This window comes from Manihot esculenta, chromosome 1 (assembly GCF_001659605.2).
Source record: "Manihot esculenta cultivar AM560-2 chromosome 1, M.esculenta_v8, whole genome shotgun sequence".
Classification (NCBI taxonomy): domain Eukaryota; kingdom Viridiplantae; phylum Streptophyta; class Magnoliopsida; order Malpighiales; family Euphorbiaceae; genus Manihot; species Manihot esculenta.
Genome location: NC_035161.2, coordinates 41117685 through 41142216, shown reverse-complemented (window position 1 = coordinate 41142216; position 24532 = coordinate 41117685). Strand labels below are relative to the sequence as shown.

Sequence of the window (24532 nt, the reverse complement as noted above, 5' to 3'; positions counted from 1 at the left end):
TCATATTTCGCAGTTAGAGGGAGAGGAAAAAGAAAAAAATATATATATATATTTTTTTAAATTTATATATATTATATAATAAATTATTAATTTTATACATGTTTAATAATAAATAAAAAATAAAGTATATATGCCCATTGATAGCAGTACATAACTTACTTTTAGTTTTTGTATTTATTAATTATCACTTATATTTAATAATTAAATCAAACAAACTTCTAATCTCCTAAATTTAATCATGACTTGACTGAGCATGCGGGAACCCCACGGGAAAATGATTCTTCTTGTGTCAATGGAATCACTATTTTTTTTTCCGAAGACACTGATATTCATTAAATGGATAAAAGATTTAAGATACAACAAAAACAAAAATAGACATCTAAATCCCAACATAAAGAAAATCAAATATATATGAACTAAGAGAAACTCTAGAAATCCGAATCCACTTGATCGGAAAGAAAAATTTGATGGAGAAAATATAATTGAAAATTCAGATCACTTTTTTTCTGGCGTAAATTTGATGTATTAGACTACTAATATCTTAGTTAAGAAAGACTTCACTAACTAGATAATGTCTATTAGAGGGTTAGAAATATACCATGCAACGACTTAAAATGTATTTATCATCCTTCATCAATTTAGAAAATAAATGAAACACTAGATTTATGAAGCCTTCATTCTGAAAAATAAAAAAAAATCACAAAGAAACATAAAGAAAAATCTACAACCAACATACAAGCTTTCAAACCCTCTTCAAATACGTCCAGCAGCAATCGCAATGAAAACAAACTATCTATACCCAATCTAGCAATCAGAGACGAGACCTACGGCCAAATCAAGTGGGAAATGACCCTAGTTCGCTGCAACAATATAAATATTTGTCATTTTTTTTAAAGTAAAACTACTAATTGAATTAATAAAATTTTATAAATAAATATAAATATCATCCCAAATAGAGAAACGATTATATCTAATAGATTTTCTATCCAAAATATGAGCAGATAGAGTAGTATTACGACGAATCCATCTAACAGGAATATAACAAAAATTTACAATCATTCAAAATCAAATCCCTGTATAAGATAATTTGGCAAAAATACTCCTCAAGTGCCTGTTTAAACCCTGCATAAGATAATTTGGTAAAAATACTTATTCTATTGACTGAGAAGCAATCATCAAAATGTAAAAAACTATGAAAAAATTTCATACGAAAACTAAAAGTTTTTATTTCCATCAAAAATAAAATGTCGGGCTTGTAATTAGGATTTAAATTCTTCAATACATTAACTGTTCGAGAATTATCGCCATAAATCTGTTAAAAAGGTCTGCATATTCTGAAAATTGATTAGATTGTATGTGAGAAATATCCCTACCATACAGAAATCATAAGTGATGATTGGAATATTTCTAGAACTCTTAATAGGAACAATAACATTTTCTTCTTTATCAATACTTAATTGACGCAGATCATCTTTCATGAGAAGGAGAAAAAAAAAGTTAGATTTAAGAAAGAGAAAAAAGTGAGAATATCGAGTCATAAATAGATCATAACGGAAAACTTACATCGAAAATAAAAAAATAATATGAAAATTTATCTTTAGGCATATTCATTCTGTTATTGCGTCCCATCAATAAACTTTAAATCTTATATAAAATTTTTAATTGGCTATGAAAATTTGTTCAATTAATTTATTTTCTTTTTTATTTAAATTAGTCTAAAAAGTTGAGTGTAAACTCAATGTAGTTAAAAAAATTAAAAAACTCAATTTTATTATAGAATATATATATATATTTTGTATAATTTTTATTCTATTGAAATTTATATCAGATCTGTCAGTGTATTTAAACGTAAAATATTTTTAATAAATATTTCATTCATTTAAGAATATAGCATCATTAATGAATAAAAATAGAAATCAATCATTCATCCTAATTATAAATAGAAAAACTTAATATTTAACTTTTATGATAAAGAAAAATTTATTAATTAATTTATTAATTTTAAAAAGATATTAAATTATACTTAATATTTTAAAAAATTTATTAGTTAATTTTTATATTAATTTTAACTATTAATTATTTTATTATTTAATATCTATAATTTTTTTAAAAAAATTATTAGTTAGTCTATGTGATTTTGAAAAGTCTATTATTTAATTTTTTTTATAATATTTTAAATTTTTTTATAATATTTAATGACTATAATTAAAATAGATTAATTAATAAATTTTTTTAAATCGTTAAAAAACCTTTAAATATATTTTTAAAATAAAAATAAAGCAGAAATTAAATAATAAATTTTACTTTTAAATATTTTATTTTGTAGTACTAGTATTATATATGTTTCAAGTGTGAGCACAATTAATGTGAAATACAAACGTAGCAAGAATTCTAGAACTAGAACAAGTCAAAGACAGAAGAAGGGGGCCTCCAAGAATCTTCAGACCTTGTTCCGCGTTGTTACTCACTCCTAGCTACTGCTTAAATCGGAAAAGGATGCTGATTCCTCACTTTTCTTCTATGTTTCTGTGGGGTAACCTTTGAAATGGTCAGCATTCACATGTCTATATATATCTCTCTCTATCTCTCAATCCACCACCACCCACTACTATAAGCCTTCCATCTTCCTCCCTCTTTCTCTTAGCTTATATCTCTCTACACTTGTTAATACCCATTGGCTGTAATTGCACGTCCTTCTCACGCTGCTGCAAGCTCAACTTCCATGCTTGTTGCTTCTCCGGTACTTGGATATATCATCCATTTTGTTAGATTATAGTCTTATTGTTCTTACCAGCTTTTTGTAAATGGAGAAGGCCATGGATTTGGAGCAAAGGACTCTCACTGTAGTTGCTGAGCTGATCCAAGGGAAAGGGCTAGCAGAACATCTAAGGAAGCATTTTAACTCTATTTCGTCGCCTGAAACGCGTCAGTTCTTTGTTGAGAAGATACTTTCGTCTTATGACAAAGCACTTTCTATGCTAAATTGGGATGCTTCTTGTGTGGTTGAAATTAAGCCAGCAATTAGTGCATTGGAATCACCACATTGTTATGCCAATATCAGCCCTAGGAGTGATGTCTCAGATCAAGACTGCAAGGATCACAGAGATGTTTACAAGAAGAGGTAGAGTTTATGCTACGACATATGCAAGTACTTGTCTAAATTTTTTATTGATTTTGATCTAAATTTTGAATTGGGTATGTTTGGATTTGGTGCATTGCAGAAAGACAGAGTCCAGATGGACAGAACAAGTGAAGATTTGTTCTGGGACGGGCCTGGAAGGGCCACTTGGCGATGGCTATAGCTGGAGGAAATATGGCCAGAAAGATATTCTTGGAGCTAATTTTCCAAGGTGAGAAACTTAAGGCCCTTCAGATGCTGATGTTTTTATTCACTGACCAGAAAGAAAGCAATAAAGAAAAAAGGCAAAAAAAAAAAAAAGTTTATTTGATTTGTAGTGAAGTGCAATCAGGAGTTAGGTTTGGTTTCGGACTATGCCAATAAGAATCTCACTTAATATTAGAAACAGTAACTTGCTTAATGACAATGGCTCTGATCAAAAGCAGAGCACAACTTGTTAAGTCGTGTATTCCAACAATATTAAGTTTGAAGTCTTTTTTTCTTGTCTTGATTGTGATTTGATGTATTTTACAATAATTTCTCTAAAATTTAAGTAATATTTTCAATTGCAGAGGGTATTACAGATGTACTCACCGTAATTCGCAAGGTTGTTTGGCCACCAAACAAATTCAGAAATCAGACCAAGACCCTAAGATTTATGAGGTGACCTATAGAGGAAGACATACGTGTTTCCAAGCTTCTCATTTAGCCGCAACATCATCTTCAACATCTCTGAAAAATGCCAAGACCAAACAAGATAGCTATAGCTGTGGAGCAGAACAACCTGAACAGAAACCAAAGCCATTGAATGATTTATCTTTCAACTCTACAGGAGTTAAAAGCCAGGACTTGGACATCGTGGAGGACATTTTTCCATTATTTTCCTTCCCAGATTCTTCAACAGGGAATGAAAATGAGGAAAATGATTTCCTGGGTAGTCTTTCTCCTGCTTTGATATCTTCGTCCACCTCTGACTCTAGCTATTTCGCTTTGTCGTCGTGCCACATGAACAACTCCGAAATAGAGGCGAGAACTCTGGAATCTGATTCAACCCAAAATTCGGCTTCCAATTCACCAATTAGGTACTGGGATATCTCATTAGATGATATAGATTTCGACACCAATTTTCCTTTAGAAAACTCATCTGTATTTGCTTAATTAATACCATCACCTGAGTTTGAAGGATTAATTGATCTTGATCCTAGCCAACACTGAGAGAGATTAAGAAGATGTTCATACATCTACTGTTGTTTCGACCTAGAGATGTATACAGTTAATTTAGGCTGTTTTTTCCCTCTTTTTAAATTATCAAGTTCTTTTTCAACTTTTTTTTTTTTTCTAAAAAGAGGGACTCCAATGGATATTGTAATTTTTCCATGTATTCTTAAGATGTTGAGCTAGGGTAATAAAATGGATTAGGCTGCAAATTAAGCCTTTCTGATTTGAAAAGTTTCTCCCTTTTTTCTTTTGTTTTTTTTTTTTTTCTTCAAAAGATAAATGTTGTGTTTTCTCGTAAGCAGTTTCAAACAGAAAATAAAATAAAAAAAAAAAGCAAATAAAACTACAAGCTATTGAATCAGGCCACAAGTACAGCAGGCTGCTGAAGGTAGATTTGACATTGATAATATTTGCATGCCCCTGAAATTATAGAGCTTAATCGGCTCGACGGCTCAAGTTAACATGCAGGAGGAAACTATGGTCCACTGGCACATAACATTTCCATCTCAGGAAACAGATTAGAGCCGATGGACCCACAAATCAATAGCCCATGAATCGTGCAACGAATTCCTTTCATCCATTTTTATCAAAGAATCTTATTTTTTCAATAAACAACCCAGTTATTACTATTAAAGTTATTATCAAAATTCAAGAATGAAATTGATAAAATTAAAAAAATTCCAGCTAAATTACATTAAATTTTAATAGAAAAGTGGAAGGGGATTGAATCTGTGTATAAATAAATTTTATCCTATACCAATAATATATTTAAATTTTGGTTAAACAAATTTTTGTTTTATTTGATGATCTAATAATCCATTGTAATCGTCCACCTCAAATGCTGGAAATTTAGTAATTTACCAACGGTGTCATTGTATACGCTGCACAGGGAAGAGTTTAAACCTCAAGAACCAGGAACTAGAAACGGAAATAAATTGAACATAGAAGAAGCAGTACTAACATTAACAAACCTCTTTTTCACCCCCAAAAAAAAAAAACACTAACCTCTTATTACAAAAGCAACTTCACAAGGAGGAAAAATAAAATAAAGACAACACGACCAGAGAACACAAATCACAAGCTTTCACGCCTTAGAATGATTAAGAAAGGTGAAATTACTGTTTAAGAAGTGATCAACTTTATTATAAAATCACGATTCTTTTGTCAATATTCATTATTTCACCATTGGTCCAATCTTATTTCGTTCACAAGCTAAAAAAATCTGAAAAATCTTCAAGTTCAAAAAAAAGTTTGTACAAAATGCACTGGCCTAGTCAAAACCCATAACAGAGAAATCAAAGAAATGCCTAAAACACTTCCAACTGCGAGGCCAACCTGACTGATATTACTGAAAGTGTACTGCAGAGAAGATGGCTTCCTACCACAACTGTTAGAAATATCAAACTGTCAGTCAATTCGCGTGTTTATTATCCCACTAATGAAGAACATCATAGGCATCTTTTCATCTGTTATGTTGTTTCTCCCCGTGCCACTTTGCGCAAATCGTTGCCGAGAGGAAGGTGTCTGAAGAATGGCTAGAGAGATGCATTAGTTTCAAGCAAACCAGTAAAGGAGTCATGTTCTCATGGCTTCCTTTAGCATATCATTTCAATAACAGAAGGTAAAATAGAAAACTTCCTGGGAAGGAACCCTAGATGTTCTCCATCAGACTGAACGTAAATGCTTCCACTGCCAGAGATGTCCTCCACTTCAATGGAATGCACACTGCAAGAAAACAAAGAAAATTGCATGCACAACAATTAATGCCCCATAGAACTTTGAAAATTACCTACATCAAACATAAACTTAACAAGTCCAAACCAAAGACAATCCGTCACTGCCATTTACATTACACAACTAGCATATTCATTAGTCACCTCACAAAAGCAGAAAAATTAGATATGTGAAAATCCTAATAGTATATATGATTCTGAAAAAAAAATAATAACAATAATTGCATCATTCCTGGGTTGTATTATTGGAACAGATTTGATTCTTATAATATGAAAGCCTCCACAGACAATAGAAAGAAGAATGTGGAATAAATAAAGTAGAAATACATCCATAAGGACATATCCTACCTTCTTGAAGATACATTTTTCACTGTTAAATGTGTCCCACTGTATAGTTTATGTAGTTTCAGAATAAAGTCATACCACTTGAAGTCCTGAAGAATTACAACCTGCAAGAACGAGCAACTCAAAACACACTAGCAAAATGCTTGATCATGCTATGTGACAAAAACTTGAATGTAATTTGAGTGAATTAACAGAGGAAGTACTTCACCTCAAACTCTCGACTGCAAGGGTCACCACTTGGAGTGATTCTCATGCCTCCACCAAAGTACTTTGCATTTCCAATGCAAAGAGCTGTTACTTGAGGACATATTTCCCATTCACCTCCATTGACCTATATGAGAACATCCTATGAAAAGTTATATTCAGGTTATTAACAACTGTATAAGAAAGTGAATATCATGAGGAAACAGAAAACCACATGATTGTACAGATATGAAAAGCGCATAAAAATAGTAACATAATTATGAAACTTTCAAAATAAATTGACCTTGATTCTAAGGTCCCAATTTTTATGACCAATAAAGGCTTGTAGAGCACCAATGACATAGCATAGGTTTCCAAATCTCTTGTATCTTGATGCATAATAACCAGCCTTTGCACTCCTACCTCCATATATAGCAAAAGACTTTTAAGATCAGCATGTACCTTTGTTAATACAATTCCAAAAATTTAGAACTTAGCCTTACAAATGAATATCAGCCACATTTATGAAATAATGAGATTCTTCCTTTTCTCCACTAATGACACCAACATCGACTTTTGATCTCAGCCCTGCAGAACTGCTCCATCAGAATTTATAACGACAAAGGAAATGCAGACAAACAAATAACTAGTTCATAGCATTAACTACAAGTAAAACCTTTTCCAGGTTCACACCGAATCAACATTGTTCACACAAGAAATAAGAAAACTTAAAACATAAATACCTTTAACAATGCGATCAACAGCTTCATAAGGATCATTTTTCCTAAAACAGCAAGTGATAGTAAAAATATTTGTCATGATCCAAAAGCAATGATATATCATAAAAGCTCATACTGGATTAATCCATATAGGTGTAGAACCAACTAACCAGCCCCATGTTCTGGCAAAATCAGACCCAGTTCCCAAGGGGATGAGCTGCATCACAAAATCATATCTACACTTGAGAAATCTATACAATGTAAATCATGTATAGCACAAATGTGCAAGTTCTAATTTCGCAGTGAGGATCAAAGCAAATGGAGTATCCCAAGGCTATTTGGCAATCATGGTAACTTACACCTAGAGCAGTTGAGTGGGCATCCTCTTTATTATGTTTGCTAACAGGTTTCCCAGCCCAAAAGAATCCATTAACAACCTGCTCAGAATAGGTCAAAGTGAAGTGAACAATAGTCCATGCCAAATACAGTGATACTAACAACATTGATTTTCTATGTTCATTTATTTATTAGATGGAACAGTAGAAGTAAAGCTGAAACATAGAGATATTTCTTTACTTAGTACTTAGTAGGTCTAGTTTTTCTCTACTTATTTATTTACTTAAAGAGAAAGTGGACATGGAGCCCAGAGAAAGCAATAGGTTTGTTACAAGGACAGCAAGTTATACCTCATGAAGAGTGCCATCACCTCCAACTGCAATGACAGCATCAGCACCCTCCCTTATTGCCTGGACATCCTCAGATTTATTATACACAATTATTAGTCAATCTTGTCGCTGACAACCTAAACCAATTTAGGATAAAAGTTGATTTTAATTCGTACCTCTCTTGTTATGTCAATTGCGTGGTAAGGACCTGAAGTCAATGATTCACATATCTGGCCGCAATGCAATAAAACTTTATTCATTCAATAAAGAAAAAATGAAAGGCAAGCAGGCATGGCATTCAAAGAGAATAATTCACAGAAGAATCAACTGCACAACCAATCAGGGCTGTCCACACATGCTTCCTAGTCAAATCAAACAAGTTCACAATGAGCACTTAAATCTCAAGGTAGTGCATAACTTACCACCTCACTGTAACACAAGCAGTGAATGCTACAGTAACTCAAAAGCTACACACTGGTGAAGTAGTAGGATTTGGTAAATTCATGGAAGTGAAACGTTCGAGCTACAGAAGATATCAAATTATAATGTAGTTTTAGCTATTACCCAATGGTTAAATGCTCAAATGATGGGACATGGTCAGGTAAAACAAGTCATGGAGCATTTTGTCTATCAGATCAAAGGGATGCGAATGGAAATAGGATATTCACGAATATATTTAGGATTACATGCAAATTTTTTCTCTAAAGTATAGGGCTTTTCAATTACAGTTGGTGTATGCCAGCAAAATTTCTAGGATATAATGTGCCTATTGTTGATCTCGAACAATTCTATATAAAAAGTCAAACAAAGTGCACCGGTATAAGGTTCCACCTTCTCTTTTTATCTCCTCAATAAATTAAACCTAGCATAAAATTATGTTTTTTTCTTTTACTTAATTAAAATAAATAATTAAAGTTTTGAATGTATGAAATTTATCATCAGGCTACTGAAAGTACTCCGAGTCGCTGACAATAGCTCCTCCCACCCCCACACCCCCCCCCCCCCCCCAAAAAAAAAAAAAAAAAAAAAAAAAAACAGAGAATAATAATTATTTAGTGGTAGGGTAGACTAACTCAAAGGGCAAGCACAGAAATGATATTAGCAAAAGAAGGCTCACATTGCAATCTTTATCAAGGCGAGACCTGAGATACGGTAGCAGTTTCTTCCATTCCTTGCCGGTTCTCCCATTAGCTCCTGAGCCAATTTCAACTTCAATCATAATTCTGAAGTTCATTTTTAGGTTAATGAACCTAAGAAAATAGTAATTTCAAGACTCAAAAATCTAATCAGATTCATTTTCCCAAAATTTTCTCTAGAAACGAACAGCAAATGCGGTAGAGAGTTTAAAGTAAAGAAAAAGCAAACCTCTAGGGTTGACAATGAAGACAAGATCCCGACGGGAAGGAGAGGAAGAAGAGGAACCACCGTGGGGGATGGAGCGGTGAAGTGAGAGATCAGAAGACATAGGAAGCTCAGCTCTAAGAAACCAAGGTTTTGACAGAGTAGATACCATCTCACTTCGGAACGCTATCTGATAATAATTACACGCCATTTACTTTCTTTTTTATCTTTTTGTTTAGGCAACGGTCGCCAGGGTGAGACCATTGGCCATAATTTTGACCACCCCCATTTTCATCTCCATCTGCTAATCCTTGCAAGTTACTTAAGTGGGCCCGAAAAAGCCTGCGAGACGCCTTGTTCCTTTTGTTTGAGGAGCGATGGCGGTTAAAACGAGGATCCTCTTCCGGCTTCCGCCTCGTCTATATTGAAGTTAAAATCCACCGGACCGCCACCATCCGTTTAATCAGTTATCCCTTGCAGTTAATTTGTTATCGAGTTTTGCCTTGCCCTTTTTGTGGGTAAAATGTTATGTCGGTTTAATTGTAAATTACATTTTTTAAGTAATTAACAAAAATTCATGCATACTGTTATTATTGTTAAACAGTTTTGGGATATTTATTAAAAATTTCATAAGTTTTTATTTTGATATTTAAGTTATTTTATTTATTTTTAAAGAAAAAAAAATAAAAATATTTTATAATTTTATCAATTTTTCATTTTAATTCTGTTAATAAATAGCAATAATTTTTAAATACTGTTAAAAATATTAAAAATTATATAAAAAATATTAATTTAATACAAATTAATTATAAATTCTAAAATAAAAATTAATAAAATTATATTATATTTTTATATATATTTTCTTATTTATCACGTCAATATTTCTTTATGATATAAATATTAAATTAATACAAATTTAATTATAAATTTTAAAATAAAAATAATAAAATTGCTAGCTTTTTTTTTACTTTTTCCTATTTTTAAATTTGTCCAAAATCTCATTAATTAAATATTAAATAAATAATTATTTTAATATTGTTATTCTTAACTGTTGCTTCATTTATTTGAAAATTATATAAAGAAATTATTTTTCTATAAAAGTATGCTATTTTATTTCCTTTAAGTTTATACGAATAGAGGGAAAAGCTTTTAATAGAATTAAAATTTACAAATACAAAAATTAACTTGTTAATAATATTACTATCCAGATGGTTTTTGCAATTCATTATATATATATATATATATATATATAAGAAGAAGAAGATAAACACATGGAAGGTTTTTAAAAACGTCAAGGATTAGGCACGCATAAAAAGCTCACATCAAAAGAAGGGGGAAAAATAAGAGTTTGATGGCACTGAAATCGTCTCTATGTCGTGATTTCTCAACTTTATATACTAATCGAGCCCAATAAATAATAACAATAGCTCACATCAAAATGAAAAACCTCCAGGATTCATATTCTCTGCTAGCTCAATCTCAATCTCAAGCTCAAGATGAAGATAACACCATTAGCATTTCTCTCCATCTCTCATTCATGTTTGTCAACACATTCTTAAGGCAAAACATATGAAGCAAAAAAATCAGAATACTTAGATTAGAGACAAGTACATAAACAGTAAATACATGATGGCAATTGCCAAATGCAAATGATGATAACTCCTACCGTCGCCCCCTCGACTTTGAATCAAAATGATGCTTTTTCAACTTCTTCTTGCGTGGCAAAACACCGGTACCACTAGTTTCTCTGAAGGGCATCCCCATGAGAGCCAACAGCCTCTGGCCTTCTTGATCAGTTTTAGCAGTGGTTGTGATGCAAACGTCCATTCCCTTTGGCTTACCAAGTGCATCATATTGAATTTCAGGGAACACACTCTGGTCACGAATTCCGATGCTGTAATTCCCATGTCCATCAAAGCTGTTTGGGGTTACACCTTGGAAATCCCTTGTCCTAGGAAGACCTAAATTAATAAGTCGATCTAAAAAGGAGAACATCACCTGTGAAGTAATCAATGCACATAGAACTCGGAGTTATTCGATTTATTTGGCTCCACAAAGAAACCACAGAACCATTAATATAACGTTTGCAATGTGATGCACTTCAGAAACACTAAGATGCAACTTCATAATCTTACAACCCTCACCATCTTTACTACCAATATTTTTTACATTCATCATTCTACTGCCGGACCATAATTGATAACCAGTTATGCAACTAAATTTGTTGCCCTGACTTCCACTTTAGTTGTTATTAAAGATAATACGTCATATCAATGATGAAACAATTCACCACCATGAACATCATGGAGTCTTGCTTTTACTGTGCCCAAAAGGAAGCTCCAAGTCCAGATACATGGCACCATGCCATGTTTGGTGCACCTGTAATTTTGACTATTCCCCAGCAGCTTCTCCATCCAATGCCCTCATTAAAGGTTCATAAAATTACAATAAAATCTTTCAAAAGACAATGATGCGTTGCAAATTTGGCTATTGTTACATAGAAACAAGCATATAATAGACTCTAGAGTCAATAGTATAGATTTCTAATTATTTAAGATGGTTCCCAAAATGTTGGAAGAATCAAGGAATGACAATGTTAAAAGTTCAATATGACATTGAAAAGCTAAGAGTCAAGTCCACAGCATTTATATCTGCAACTAGAGAATGGGCAATTGAATGCAACCAAATTTTGAGACACATCAACCATAAAACAAAACTTAAAACAGACCATAGAGAAGAATAAAAACAATGCTTACACTTCCTCTTAGTGTGACAGCAATTCCCAGAGGTTGACCTTCCCTGATCTTAAAGGTGGCAATGGAGTTCCTGGCTCTTGTCTTGATAGGTCTCTGGCCTGTGATGACAGCCAAATCATTCATTGCAGCATCCAAACCCTTGGCATTCTGAGCAGCATCTCCAATGCCACAGTTCACGACAACCTTCTCAATTTTCGGAACCTAGGGAATTCAATGCCAGCAAATTGCAAAAGAAAACAATTCATCGAGAGTTAGATACAGAACACAGAAGATAATCATGCACAAATTAAACCAAAGGAGATAGCATCTACAGTCCACTTGTTTTGGTCCCCTGAATTATCCAACAATGTGCAATCTGTTTCCGCAGAAAGAATGATATTTTGTTGCTAATCTGGAGAAAGGTTTCACAGGAAAAACAAGAATCTAAGTACTGTGATATCCATTGCCTTGACTTCCAGGGGAAAAAAAATTGTCCAGTTATCCAATTTAATACTTTTGCTGAGCTAAATTGAGAAATCTGAATTATAGTGTAGCTACAAAATATGAAGAAAAAAAAAAACTCATCTTTTCCTTTAATTAGCAACCCAAGCAACACATTCCCTAGAAAAAAATCAAGCAACCTCATCCAATAGATGCGCTCTGAAACATCCAAATTAATAGCCGGATACAAACTACAACAGCACCAACTCTCACTTCACGGTCACATAATCAATTAAAAAAGAAAGTAGAGCATGATAAAACAATGAAGTGATGAAAATGGTGAATAAAGACTAAAAATTGACCTGAAGAATGTTAGTGTACGAGAACTCTTCCATAAGCAACGGAACAATCTTTTCAAGGTAAGTGGTCTTAAGGCGATTGGTCTTTTCAGCTTCTGATTTCTCCACAAGCACAATACCGCCAGTTGCTCTCACAGACACCACGGAATTGCCATTTCTAGGGTTTCCGTAAGGTATTCTAGCAGACAAAGGAGGTGAAATAATTGGGAATTGGCCACGATACGACGCCGCTGCGGACTGTAAGAGCGAAGGAGAAGCCATATGAGATGGGTTTGTTTGTCTGTGTGGTGCGAGTGGAGCTTGAGTGGAATCCTTGAAGGGGTTTAGTCACCGGCTGCAAAGATGGTCTCCTATTTGATATTATTTACGAAACTACCAAGCTAGAAGGAAGGGATGCTAATGTGATGTGGGTGTCGTGTAATTTTTGTGAATGGCAGGGGTGGTTATATTCTCGTATTCTTCAGCTCGATAGGAAGGATAAGAAGGATTACCTTACCTCTCCCTTATTATCCGGGTTGTGTGCTATTCTTACAATTACAGTATCTGCAGTTCATGCGTCCGGTCCGGTTCGGTTCCTATGCTTCTTTTTTTGGTCCTCTAAATTTGCAACTCGAATTTTTAATTGGATAAAAACAATCTAATATTTTAATACACGTCCGTTTCATAAAATGTAATTTTTTTTTGAATTTTATAAAATATAGTAAATAGGGTTAAAATTAATAAATTTTATTTATTTTTTAATGTATCTCATTAGAGGAGATGAGAAAAATCTGCCACTAATACTAGCTTGACAACACTTAGAAACCAGATATAAAACCAAATAAATTAACCAGAGACGGCAAAATCAAAACTAGAAATTAATTTATGGAAAATATTTTACTAATATAATTTTATATATCCCTCTAATATCAATAATAATAATAACAATCTCTTATAAAGATATAATTTTTATAATATTATTATAAATAATAAATTTCAGATGATCATGAATAAGTTAACATGTACGAGTTCTTTCACCACGCGCCTTTGAAGTGAATATAGATCAACGAATGCTAAAATGCACAGTCGGAGCCTGACAGCCAACCAATCGAGTTCAGCTCCGAGCAATTAGAGTGCGTAGTTTCAACGACGTAAAAGAAGGCCGTGGCATTTACCATTTTTGTTTTGTTATCATGTCATTTTCCCCTCAGCGAGGCAAATGCGAGCAACGTCATTTCTGCAACTCCTTTTCCTCGCGCCCTCTCAATCTCCTCCTCTCTAATGCACAGACTCTCTCAGACCCTTTAAGGTTAAAGATTGAATTTTAAACTCTCAATATTTCACTCCTTGGTTTCTCGTTCCTCTCTCCCGGTCTCTCTCCCTCTGTTTCTCCGATCCAGATAGCTCCTATTGTGCCGGAACAAAACCCTAGTTTATTGAGCTTCATAGAAAAGAGCAAAACCCTAGAATTTGTTTCATTCCATCTCATTGGAACCTTTACAATGTCGAGACTTTGATAATCGTTATCCATAAACAAGCTTTTTTATGATGTGGCCTGCGGGATTCGAGTTTGATGAAAAAAAAAAGTTAGTGATTCGTTGAACGTACCATGCTTTTTTCAGCATCAGTTTTTGTGACAATTATCGCGTTTCGTTCTGTCAAATGTGCAAAAATAGTTTTTGAGAATATTTAATCGGCAGATTCATTGTCGGTTGAGCTGGATCAGAGGATGGACATAGCTTGACATTAGCTGGTATTTGGATTTTTTTTTTTTTCCTGATTCGTGCCGTTTATCTGATTGAATGCGTCTTAAAGGGTTGCAGCTGAATAATACTTAACAGACTGCTTCCTAAAACAGCCGAAATTTATCTGTTTGATATGCGGGATTAGAATAACTTTGTTGTACAAGGATAAATTTTGAAGGTGGTGATAGGTGCCCGGTTTATTTGGATGGTGTCCGGAGGTATGGGTGTTGTTTAGTGGTCACTAGTGGGTTTGTAGTCGAAGGAACCATCCTGAGCATATCGTGTTTGGTGGTTGTTAATTTAAATATTAGCAAAATGAGTTTAGAAAACCAAGAGCAACATGGACTGAATCAGCACGCTGAAGCAAGACCTGAATTAGAAAAGTAACGCACTTCCATTCTTAAATTTTCAATATTCAACATTTGACTTAATCTTGCTTTCTAATTCTAATATTGATGCTTTGTTATTTCTGAAATTATCCAGGAAGTTAATTTATTATACAAGAGAATTTTTACTATCATTGCGTGAATTGGATATTTGCAAAAATTTGCCCAGCGGAATCGACCAATCAATTCTTAGGTAAGTAGCAGGTTACTTCCTCAAATTCTATTTTAGGGGACTACAATTCTACTAAAGTCTGAAATAGAAGTTTCAGTTTAGTTGATAATGATTCTGCTGTTGTTTTCTGTATGCCTTGCTATGAATCTCATTTCTGTCTTCTTCTTCATCATCTTTCATCCGCTACACCAGTGAATTTGAGGATACTTCACAGGATCGATTCAGAATTTCTGGCAGCTTATCGTCACAAAGTTATAGGCGAAATGACTATGGTTCATCCCCGCCCACTAGAGGGGATATAAGCAATCATTCCAGGGGAATTCATGGAAGGTGGGATAGTCCTTCCTCTGGAAAGAGTGATCATGACAGCGATACACAATCTGATTGGGATTCAGGTGAGGTTTCAAATACATTTGGTGACTTTTGCATAAAAGTTGCTCTTCAATTCATAGGTTATATGTAATCTTTTCAATATGACATATTTTTTATAATATAATGCCTGATATTTAATCATTACATTTGAAATAACACCTTTATACATTTTGAAATATCACCTTGTACATTTTGTTACAAAGGCTGTTTTTCATGCCTACAATACCCCACCTATATTTGGATCAATCACAATATGGACCTGTTCAATTCATTATGTGATGTCATTTTTCCTATATGAAATGTTCTCTGAAAAATCTCCAGTGCAAAGCTCAAGTCCTTGTTAATTATTGAGACTGTTTAAAAACATGAGCCTGTTTGTATAAAAAAATTAGTTGTGATGATACTTAGGTAAATATGGTTTATTTTGTGGATTTAATAGTACTAAATGTGATGGCTGTTATGATCTAGTTGACATATAAGCATGGTTTCAAATTGCAATTGCAGCTACCTTTGCAATCACAGAAGTGAGTAATGAAAACAGGTCTATACAGTCAGGCGCTAGGCAAATGGTTTGAAAATTTTGCAAAAGTTCATGAAATGAATAAATATTAATTGATACAAGAGATACACAACTATAATACATCAATCATGAAAAGAAATAGCAAAAATGGAAAATAAGACCCGCCTTCTGCATGAACTAGCTGTGCAAAATAGAGGTATTTATGATGACCTAAGCTTAAAGGGAGAGATGTGAAGGAAAGAGGAGAAATTTGAGACATATTTTGAGAGAATGTGATAGAAACAATAGGTGTGGAAGGCTAGAATATGTAGAGTGAAAATAAATGAATAATATATTGTCTGCATGGGATTTGTAGCAGCTGCATTGTTGGAAATAACAGCTGTTACCATCACCTAATGGTAAATAATGGATATTGCTGTTAAGTAACAGTGACAACAGCTGCTATCAGTTACCCACACAACCAGAAAATGCCTATACAGCCATTATGTTACATAATAGCTATTATATAAAACTATGAATTGAAGCTGTTTTATCAACCCATGTGTGGAATTTAAGAGCTGAGCTAGGTTTGGTTTTGAGTGGAAGTTAGGAGTTGGGGTAGCAGTACAGTGATTACTATTCCATTTCCATTGTCCAACTAATCTATCCTCACATGCAAATTCGAGAGGCACAAGATTGAGAAATTTATGGTTGATCGGAGCATATCATTCTCAAGATGCTTGGAGATGGGAGATATGGATGTGTTATGTTTTTTGCATGCAGCATATAACAAGTAAGTACTAATTGAATAATTGTGTCAGAAATTCCCCAAATGGGTTTACCAGTCCCATAAAAAATATAATTGACAACTCAAAGTTTCAGATTATCCCTTTCCTACAATAGATCCTGGGGAAAAGTGTTTCAAAATTTATAACATTTGCTATCTCATATATGATTGGGGGAAGTGAATTGGACACTACATGCCTGATTTACTTCTCGCACTATATTTTTATTTCTGCTCGGGGACTGGATTTGGACAAAAAAAAAGATCAAAACATGATGAGTTTTTCCAAATGGTTTCTTGCCTTGTGCGTACAGCTCACGTTGTGCTTACAGCTTATTCACTCTTTGAGGCATTGTCATTAATTACTTGGCTTTGTTTGTCATTCCATTTCTGTTATTGTTGATGTGTAGGTGGTACCATAAAAAATTGTTCCCTTTAGAACTCATTTCTATACTAATGTTGCCAAGATTTTTAATGGATTGTGGATTTGTGTAGTGCTGCTAGTGCACCTTTCTGAGTAACGTGTTTCAAGTGGTTGAATGATCATGTTAATGCACAGATTCTAGAAAGCGTTATGGCAACCAATCACGGAGGCCTTGGCAAGTTCCTGAACATGATGGACTCCTTGGAAGTGGTTCCTTCCCAAGACCATCTGGATATGCTGCAGGGGCATCGGCTCCAAAATTTCAGGCTAATGATCAATACCATCTCAATAGGAGTAGTGAGCCATATCACCCACCTCGTCCTTATAAGGTGAAACCTGTTATTTTTGTTAGTGTGATACTATTTGAGAATTTGTACTGGAAATATACTGCATACTTGGGTCTGGATTTGGTGGTTTATTTGCATGTTTGTCTATTGCTTTATATCCATAGCAAGCAAGGAAATTAAAGATACAAACTTTCAGAATGTCTCAGATAACTCTTTCCTCAGTGTACATTTTTAATTCTGCCCTATAATTTTTCAGGCAGTACCTCACTTGCGTAGGGACACTCATGACACATACAATGATGAAACTTTTGGTTCTTCTGAGTGCACAAGTGAAGATAGAGTAGAAGAGGAAAGAAAGAGAAGAGGTAATAGTTCCATTTTTGCAATGATAATTTACTGTCAATTCAATGCCAATTTTTTCAAATAATGACTTCCTTTCAGCTTCCTTTGAACTGATGAGGAAAGAACAGCATAAAGCTTCTCAAGAAAAGTGGAAGTTGAATCCACAAAAGGGCAAAGATGACTTCGATATTAGTGAGTTGATGGAAGATCCAAAAGATGATAAGAGATTTATGATTAAAAAAGATGAGTCAGATGCAGTGGTGACACAGCCTCCTTCAAATACTGATTCTGATAAGCCTTCCTTTCCCTCACCAGCTCCCGTAGCTAGACCTCTTGTGCCCCCAGGGTTTTCAAGCACTATAGTGGAGAAGAACATTGGAATGAAATCTTCAATTCATCCGCAACCATCAGAGGTAATTCCCTAATTCTTAAATATGAGTTTTATCTGATGTCTAGATTTGCACCTGCAAGCTGTAACTCACACATGTAAGTGAGTTCATTTATCATTGGCTGTGTTTACAACATCATCAACTAATGCAATATAAGAAAGGCACAATGATGTGGCATACATATCTGGTCATGTTGAATAATTGATTTCCCCCTGCCAGCAGTCAGCTGTTGAAATTTGTCATTGTTACACTTTTGCTGCATGACACTGGTTGAAGGCATTGGCATTATCAAGAGTTGCCCTGATTTCCTTCTTTTGTCTTTTGGTTTCCCGTGCTGTTCTGTTTTCTTTTTTTGGCTCACACTGCCGATTTTATCATGCAGTTAACTACAGTATATACTTTAGTCATTGTTCGTTATTCAATTTGAAAAATGTCTTTTACAGTCTGAGAATACAGTTTAGGTAATCTACTGTTCAGTTCAACAAGCGTTATTCTAATCTACGTTGGGGTGGATATATGGATCCCTGTCTCCATTCCATCCAATGTAGAGCTACATTTTCTGAAAGACCTACATTTGCCAATTTCATATAGATCAATTTCAAATAAGCATCACCTGTATATGTATTGGAAAAATTTTGAGGAAAGAGAGCTTGCTTCTTCTTTTTGCCTTTGAGTGCTCAGTAAGGAGGTTTTTTCTCATTGAAGAAGGATTAAATTTTGTGCTCTTGCTTCACATTTTGTGTGTGTGTGTTCTTATTTTTATTTTTATAAAAAGAACCTAAAAACTAGTATCTATTGCTTTCCTAGTAAATTAAATCTTGTTCTGTCGGTACACCCTCACCACTGCTTGAATGTTCTTATTGATCACAACTATAGATTGGCAATGAACATGAGGGTAGCCACTTGCATTCCAAAGGAAACATTTTGCAAAGTGGGACTTCTAGTAATCAAGAGGAGAAACAATCTTCAGAACAGATTGATTCAAGAGAGCAGCAACTTCGTAGTCCAAATATTAATGTTGCTGTTAATCAAAGTGAAAAGATTCTGAATTTGTCATCAGCATTGGATGTTTCAAGTGAAGCTGTTGGCGTGGATAGCCAATATTACAAGAGTTCTAAACTTTCAGCAGCTTTTGAGACTTCTGAGAACAGTGAAGTAATAGAACTTGGTGCGAAGCGTGTGACAGGCAGTGAAGTTATGGGGGAATCAAGTCCAACGCGGTCAAGTTCAATCCTTAGCGGGCTCTTTGGCACTGTATTTACACTAAATGATGTTGGCTCATCTGGTTTCATTGAGGTGATTGCATTTTCTTAATGGTATAATTTTTTGGATGCTCTCTAATAAACTTACATGTGGTACGCTCAATTGCTTTTTTTAAAGGGAAGTATTATGTCATGCTGGGCGTTAAAATGGTGTTATTTCAAGTCCTTTATATCTATTATCATCACGAGGTAACATCAGAATCAAAAGTTTCCTGTCTGTCATGTATCATGATATTTACTGTGTAAACATAAGCCAGTTTCGCTGTCTGATTTCTCCAGTTCTACCATAAAGAACTGATCCATATCTCCCTTGAGTTCCTGGATATATCTGCATTGGGGTTGTGCATCAGTTTTGCAAAGTCATTGCAGTGATGCATCTCAGTCAAGTGTGGTTCACAAATCACAAAAGAACGCAGGAAAAGTCTGTTACCAATATGATCATACCATTCTACTTGCATGGTTGTGGCAAGACTTAGAACATAGCCAGCATCTCTTGAGCATCATGAGAACATTACGCTGATGAATTGAGTTTTCCATTATAGCAATTAATGGTTAAATAATTACATAGTTTAAGTTTATTAACATGAGTGGATTGGCTTAATCATCAGAACAGCTTATCAAAAAAGAGATGTGTGAACATGGTTAATCATCTGATGTAAATATTCCTTCAGTTGAGTTAAAGAGGTTGGCATTAAGTTGTTTTTCTCCTTTTCCTAATGAATTCGTTGCTCATCATGTATCTTCTTCTGCTTCTAGTAGTGGAAAATTGTTTTACAGATTAAGTTCTTATTTTGTGAAGTGCTAGAATCTTTTTTTAATATTATTTCTCTTTTATGATCCTGTAGCATGAAGTTAAAGCAGATGAGACATGCAGCCCTCACAATGTCCCGTCTTCCAAGTTTGCTCAATGGTTTCTTGAAGAAGGTTTTTAGTGTTGATTTCTCAGTGTCTGAATTTGTGGCTGCTGTTGCTAGTTGTATAGTTTTAAGTATGCAGTTCATTTTTCTAATTCTCCCCCATCTTGTTATTGCAGAGAAGAAACCAATTAATGACCTCGTATCTGGCAGGCCCAGTGATTTGCTATCATTAATCGTTGGTGAAAAAAGTGGATCCCAGGCTTTAGATGCTAAGGCTATTGAGAATATTACACCGAGTCTTCCTCTTCAAAGCTCTGGAGTCACAGATGGTCATATGACATCAAATTCAACGCCAGTTAAAAATATTGATAAGCTAGACACCGTTCCAGCTGTACTTACATGTGAAGACCTTGAACTGTCAATACTGTCAGAAATTACTGAAAATGGATCGATATTGCAGCCATCTGTTGGGGGCTTGAGTGATTCTGGAGCAAAGATTAAACAGCAGAAAGCTGATATCAATGATCATGCATCACACCACCTCCTCTCATTGTTACAGAAGGGTACAGGTCTGTCTACTGATTTAGAAATCATATCTTCAGACACCCAACAATATGTGGAAGCTGAGAATCTTGGCGCTAAGCTCTCTAGTTCCAGAGAAATATACACTGAGAACATTCACAATGCAGGCAAGCCTTTGACTCTCGAAACACTTTTTGGAACTGCTTTCATGAAGGAACTGCAGCCAGTAGGAACACCAACTTCTGGCCAGAGGGGCTTAACTGAATCAATGAGAGCTAATATTTCAGAGTTTCCTTTTCCTGTGATGGACGATGATATCCTTGCTTCTACATATATGACTTCCGGTATGTCGACCCAAGGCGGTTGCATTATAGCGTCAAATCAGAGGCAAAAAATGAAATCAGAAAGTACTGAAGAGAAGCTTTTAGGGTTTGATCGTCAAGAGGAAGTGGATTCATTACAACATCAGAAGACTGAATTGGGATCCATTTTTGGTGGTTTTGATGGATCTGTTGAAATTCAACTTCCTGAAGAAGATAGCTTGATTACGGCTAGCAACTCTATCAGTCTCCAGAATTTCATGCCTGCCTGGAACTCATCTATTGCTGAGTTATTATCCACACCAGAGACGGCAGTTGACATTTCTAACAAACTAGCAGCTTTAAATTCTGTATACCGGGAAGAAGGACCTATTGTTGGAGGCAAAGAAGGTGGAGCCTTTTTTCATGGTCCTTATGATATGAGTGAGCCTGACCATCATTATACTGAGCTTCATGCCCAGCCATCTTCTCCACAACTTCATCACCCTCGATTGAATCATGCAGGGCAAGTGTTCCATTCACTAGATTCTCATCCTGCCAATATGAATGCTCAGATGAAATTCATGGCCTCAGAGAACTTGCATCAAGATCCTCCTAATCATCAATTTCCTGCAAATTTTCTACGCCCTCCTTTCCACCACTCCAGTACTGGATCAACTGGATTTGGTCCTAACCCACATAACGCTATGCTACAACAAATGCATATGCCTGGCAATTTCCCTCCACCCCATCTTTTACGTGGATTTTCCAGGGGTGCACCTGTGTCTCCACATCCCAATAATCAGGTGCCCAGTTTTTTACAGGAGCCAAACCCAATGCAAGGGTTGCCTTTTGGTCAAAGGCAAATCAACTTTGGTGGCGTTGGAATTTCACCACTTGGTAAACCACTTGGTACTTTTTTTGCTTTCCAACCATATTCACTTCTAGTTAACTCCAAAATTAGGGGAGTCTGCTTTCTTGGGTTGCTGAAGATTTTCGTTTAAGGAAGAAACCTCCTCTGATTATGGCCTTTGTCCTCACTGCTTGCTTGTCCAAGCACAAGACTGAATTGTGCTAAATTCACATGAATTTCAGTAGTTAATGTTTATGGTATTTTGATATCCAGTTGATGGCTCAAAAGGTTTTTTCATTAAGCTCTTTTGGTTCATGGTAAACATTTTCTTGGGAAAGATTTTCCACAATTTTTTGATCGTTTGGGACCCTCGGGATTCAGGAAAATTGGTTAATAAAAATTATTTTTCTGGTCAAATAGAAAATAAAGCCATTTTCAAGGGAAATGATTTTTTCTTTTTAAAAGATTGAGTATTTTTTTTTTTAAGTTCAAGAATCTTATCGACACTAACAAACTTTGCATACGTAAATCTTATTAACATTTTGTTTTAACATTACAGCTAAACAATGGAAAATAAGTTACTTTCTCAAAAAAATTTCTGCATACAAGTTATTTTCTGTGAAAAAAAATGGAGCTTGAGTTTGTGATATAATTCAATGGGACATTTTATTTATGTAGAGAAATTTGCAGATGCTGATATGTGCTTTGTTATCCCTTCCAAGATATGGTCCTTCAGTTAGATTTGATGTTTATATGCACCAAGCAGGCTTCATATTTTTGCTAAAGCTTTGTTGTCGTGCAGAGTTGTGGGTTTTTGCTGTTGTTAAGCTATGGTGTTCCCGTACTCTTAAGAGAGTTTCAAAGTCAAATGTACCTCTCATGGTTATCTAACATTTTTTTTAATCTAGGTGCAGCTTCTGATGTTGGTGGTGGAAAGCACCATCCTGAGGCTTTGCAAAGGCTTGTCGAGATGGAACTCAGGTCAAAATCCAAGCCCATTCATCCTTTTGCAATGGGTGGCCATGGTCAGAGAATGTATGGTCATGAATTAGACAATCGACATGGTTTCTGGACATAGATAAGTAATTAGCTGCAATTGTGGATATGGTCGTTTATTTGCGATCACCCTGCCCTGGCAGTGGGCAATGGGTTTAACGTGCTTCTTCAGGATGTTCAGGTATAGTTAATTGCCATTTTACTTGAATTTTGGGATTTCACCTGCTTCATATTTTCTATAAAAAAAAAGCTCGAGAAATCTTTATTCCCGCTGTTTGTCTCATATCAAGGAAGCTACATTCCACTTTATTGCTGCCTTCCTTGTGACTTGAACTATACTCTGTGCAGAATCTTTGTGAAACGGATGACACAGTTCAGATTTATACAGATTTTAGTTGTCAATGGAGTGGGTGTTGGTCTTCCCTTCCTCTTTTATCTTCCTCCTTTCACTTTGTCTCTTCATTTTCTAGTGTGGTCGAACTATTTCCATACAGCCAAACAAGGCGGAGAAATTTTTTATTTTATTTTTTTTTCTCTCCTTTTAATTTATTTTTTGTTTCACTTGTTTTAATATTATTGTATATAACAGTTGTACTCTAAAATCTCTCCAAGAAGACTAGGTTCTGAAATGTAGGAAAACTTTTCTTTTCCCGAATATGTAGATAGTAATTTACAATTAATCATGTTTTAGTATCATTATTTTTACGAAATATATATATATATATATATTTTTTTTCTGGGAACATTATGAAATATAAGTTGATCTATGAAATATAGAAAGTTGAGGATAATTTTTTGTTAAAATTTATTGCTAGTGTAACGTTAAAGTTAAAAAGTATTTCTTTTTTTTGCAGTGTTTTCTATTTATCGTATGTTAATTATTCAATATATTGGATCATTAGAAAAACGGTACTTTTAATGTACAAATTTTTAATATTTTCCTTGTATTTAGAAAACGTATTAACATTAATTCTTTGATGGAATATTTATTTTCAAATTAGTCTATATAATTATATGTAATACTAATTACTTTGAAAATGAAAAATTTTCAATTAAAAATGAGTAATATTATTTTATCATAGATGATAAAATTGATGAAAAAAATTCAATTTTAATAAATTTTTTCAAACTTTTAATTTCAAACAAGGATAAAGAAATTTCAAAATAATGTGGATTAACAAAATTTGATTTAAACATGATATATTAATTAAATTTAAAATATTTTATTTTAATTTAAAATAAAATATTTCAATTAATTATTCTATTCGATACTACTTTTTTTAAAAAAAAATACATATAACCTTCTCTTTATAAACTTATCCCTTCCTCTTTATAGCACGTATGAAAATAAAATTGGAAAAAACTTTTACTTCTCAGGTAATATTGAATAAAACTAAGAAATAACCAGATAGTGAGATGGCATATCATCCAACATGAAAACAAGACCGACACACCCAACAAAAATGACAAACCCAACAAAAAGGAGGGAAAACTCGTTTTGATCAAT

The 24532-nt window shown here is 34.2% G+C and overlaps 4 protein-coding genes across 7 annotated transcripts; 2 read left to right on the top strand and 2 right to left on the bottom strand.

The window, feature by feature from the left end:
• Positions 1-2551: 2551 nt before the first annotated feature.
• LOC110617083 (probable WRKY transcription factor 53) lies at positions 2552-4567 on the top strand. Its single transcript, XM_021759690.2, has 3 exons — positions 2552-3121; positions 3222-3350; positions 3691-4567. The coding sequence occupies exons 1-3, from the start codon at positions 2805-2807 to the stop codon at positions 4274-4276; spliced, it is 1032 nt and encodes a 343-aa protein (XP_021615382.1). The 5' UTR covers positions 2552-2804; the 3' UTR covers positions 4277-4567.
• Positions 4568-5451: 884 nt separating this feature from the next.
• LOC110611022 (sphingoid long-chain bases kinase 2, mitochondrial) lies at positions 5452-9802 on the bottom strand. Its single transcript, XM_043949218.1, has 12 exons — positions 9347-9802; positions 9099-9175; positions 8158-8211; positions 8003-8062; positions 7676-7753; positions 7487-7533; positions 7341-7381; positions 7101-7185; positions 6902-7016; positions 6623-6745; positions 6418-6518; positions 5452-6061 (listed from the first exon to the last, which is right to left on the bottom strand). Exons 1-12 carry the CDS (start codon positions 9531-9533, stop codon positions 5932-5934), a joined length of 1098 nt encoding a protein of 365 aa, XP_043805153.1. The 5' UTR covers positions 9534-9802; the 3' UTR covers positions 5452-5931.
• Positions 9803-10761: 959 nt separating this feature from the next.
• LOC110615174 (50S ribosomal protein L5, chloroplastic) lies at positions 10762-13273 on the bottom strand. Its single transcript, XM_021756905.2, has 3 exons — positions 12861-13273; positions 12079-12279; positions 10762-11320 (listed from the first exon to the last, which is right to left on the bottom strand). Exons 1-3 carry the CDS (start codon positions 13116-13118, stop codon positions 10985-10987), a joined length of 795 nt encoding a protein of 264 aa, XP_021612597.1. The 5' UTR covers positions 13119-13273; the 3' UTR covers positions 10762-10984.
• Positions 13274-13937: 664 nt separating this feature from the next.
• LOC110615149 lies at positions 13938-23705 on the top strand. 4 transcript variants are annotated; one of them, XM_021756882.2, is made up of 11 exons: positions 13938-14964; positions 15065-15160; positions 15332-15534; positions 17354-17547; positions 17762-17870; positions 17947-18260; positions 19113-19532; positions 20344-20422; positions 20532-22088; positions 22944-23206; positions 23374-23705. In XM_021756882.2, exons 1-10 carry the CDS (start codon positions 14897-14899, stop codon positions 23105-23107), a joined length of 3204 nt encoding a protein of 1067 aa, XP_021612574.1. In that variant the 5' UTR covers positions 13938-14896; the 3' UTR covers positions 23108-23206; positions 23374-23705. The 4 variants fall into 4 exon arrangements, with proteins under 4 accessions (XP_021612574.1, XP_021612566.1, XP_021612581.1 ...); XM_021756874.2 differs by having other exon boundaries at positions 22938-23206; XM_021756889.2 differs by having other exon boundaries at positions 13939-14964; positions 20532-22076; positions 22938-23206.
• Positions 23706-24532: the final 827 nt, after the last annotated feature.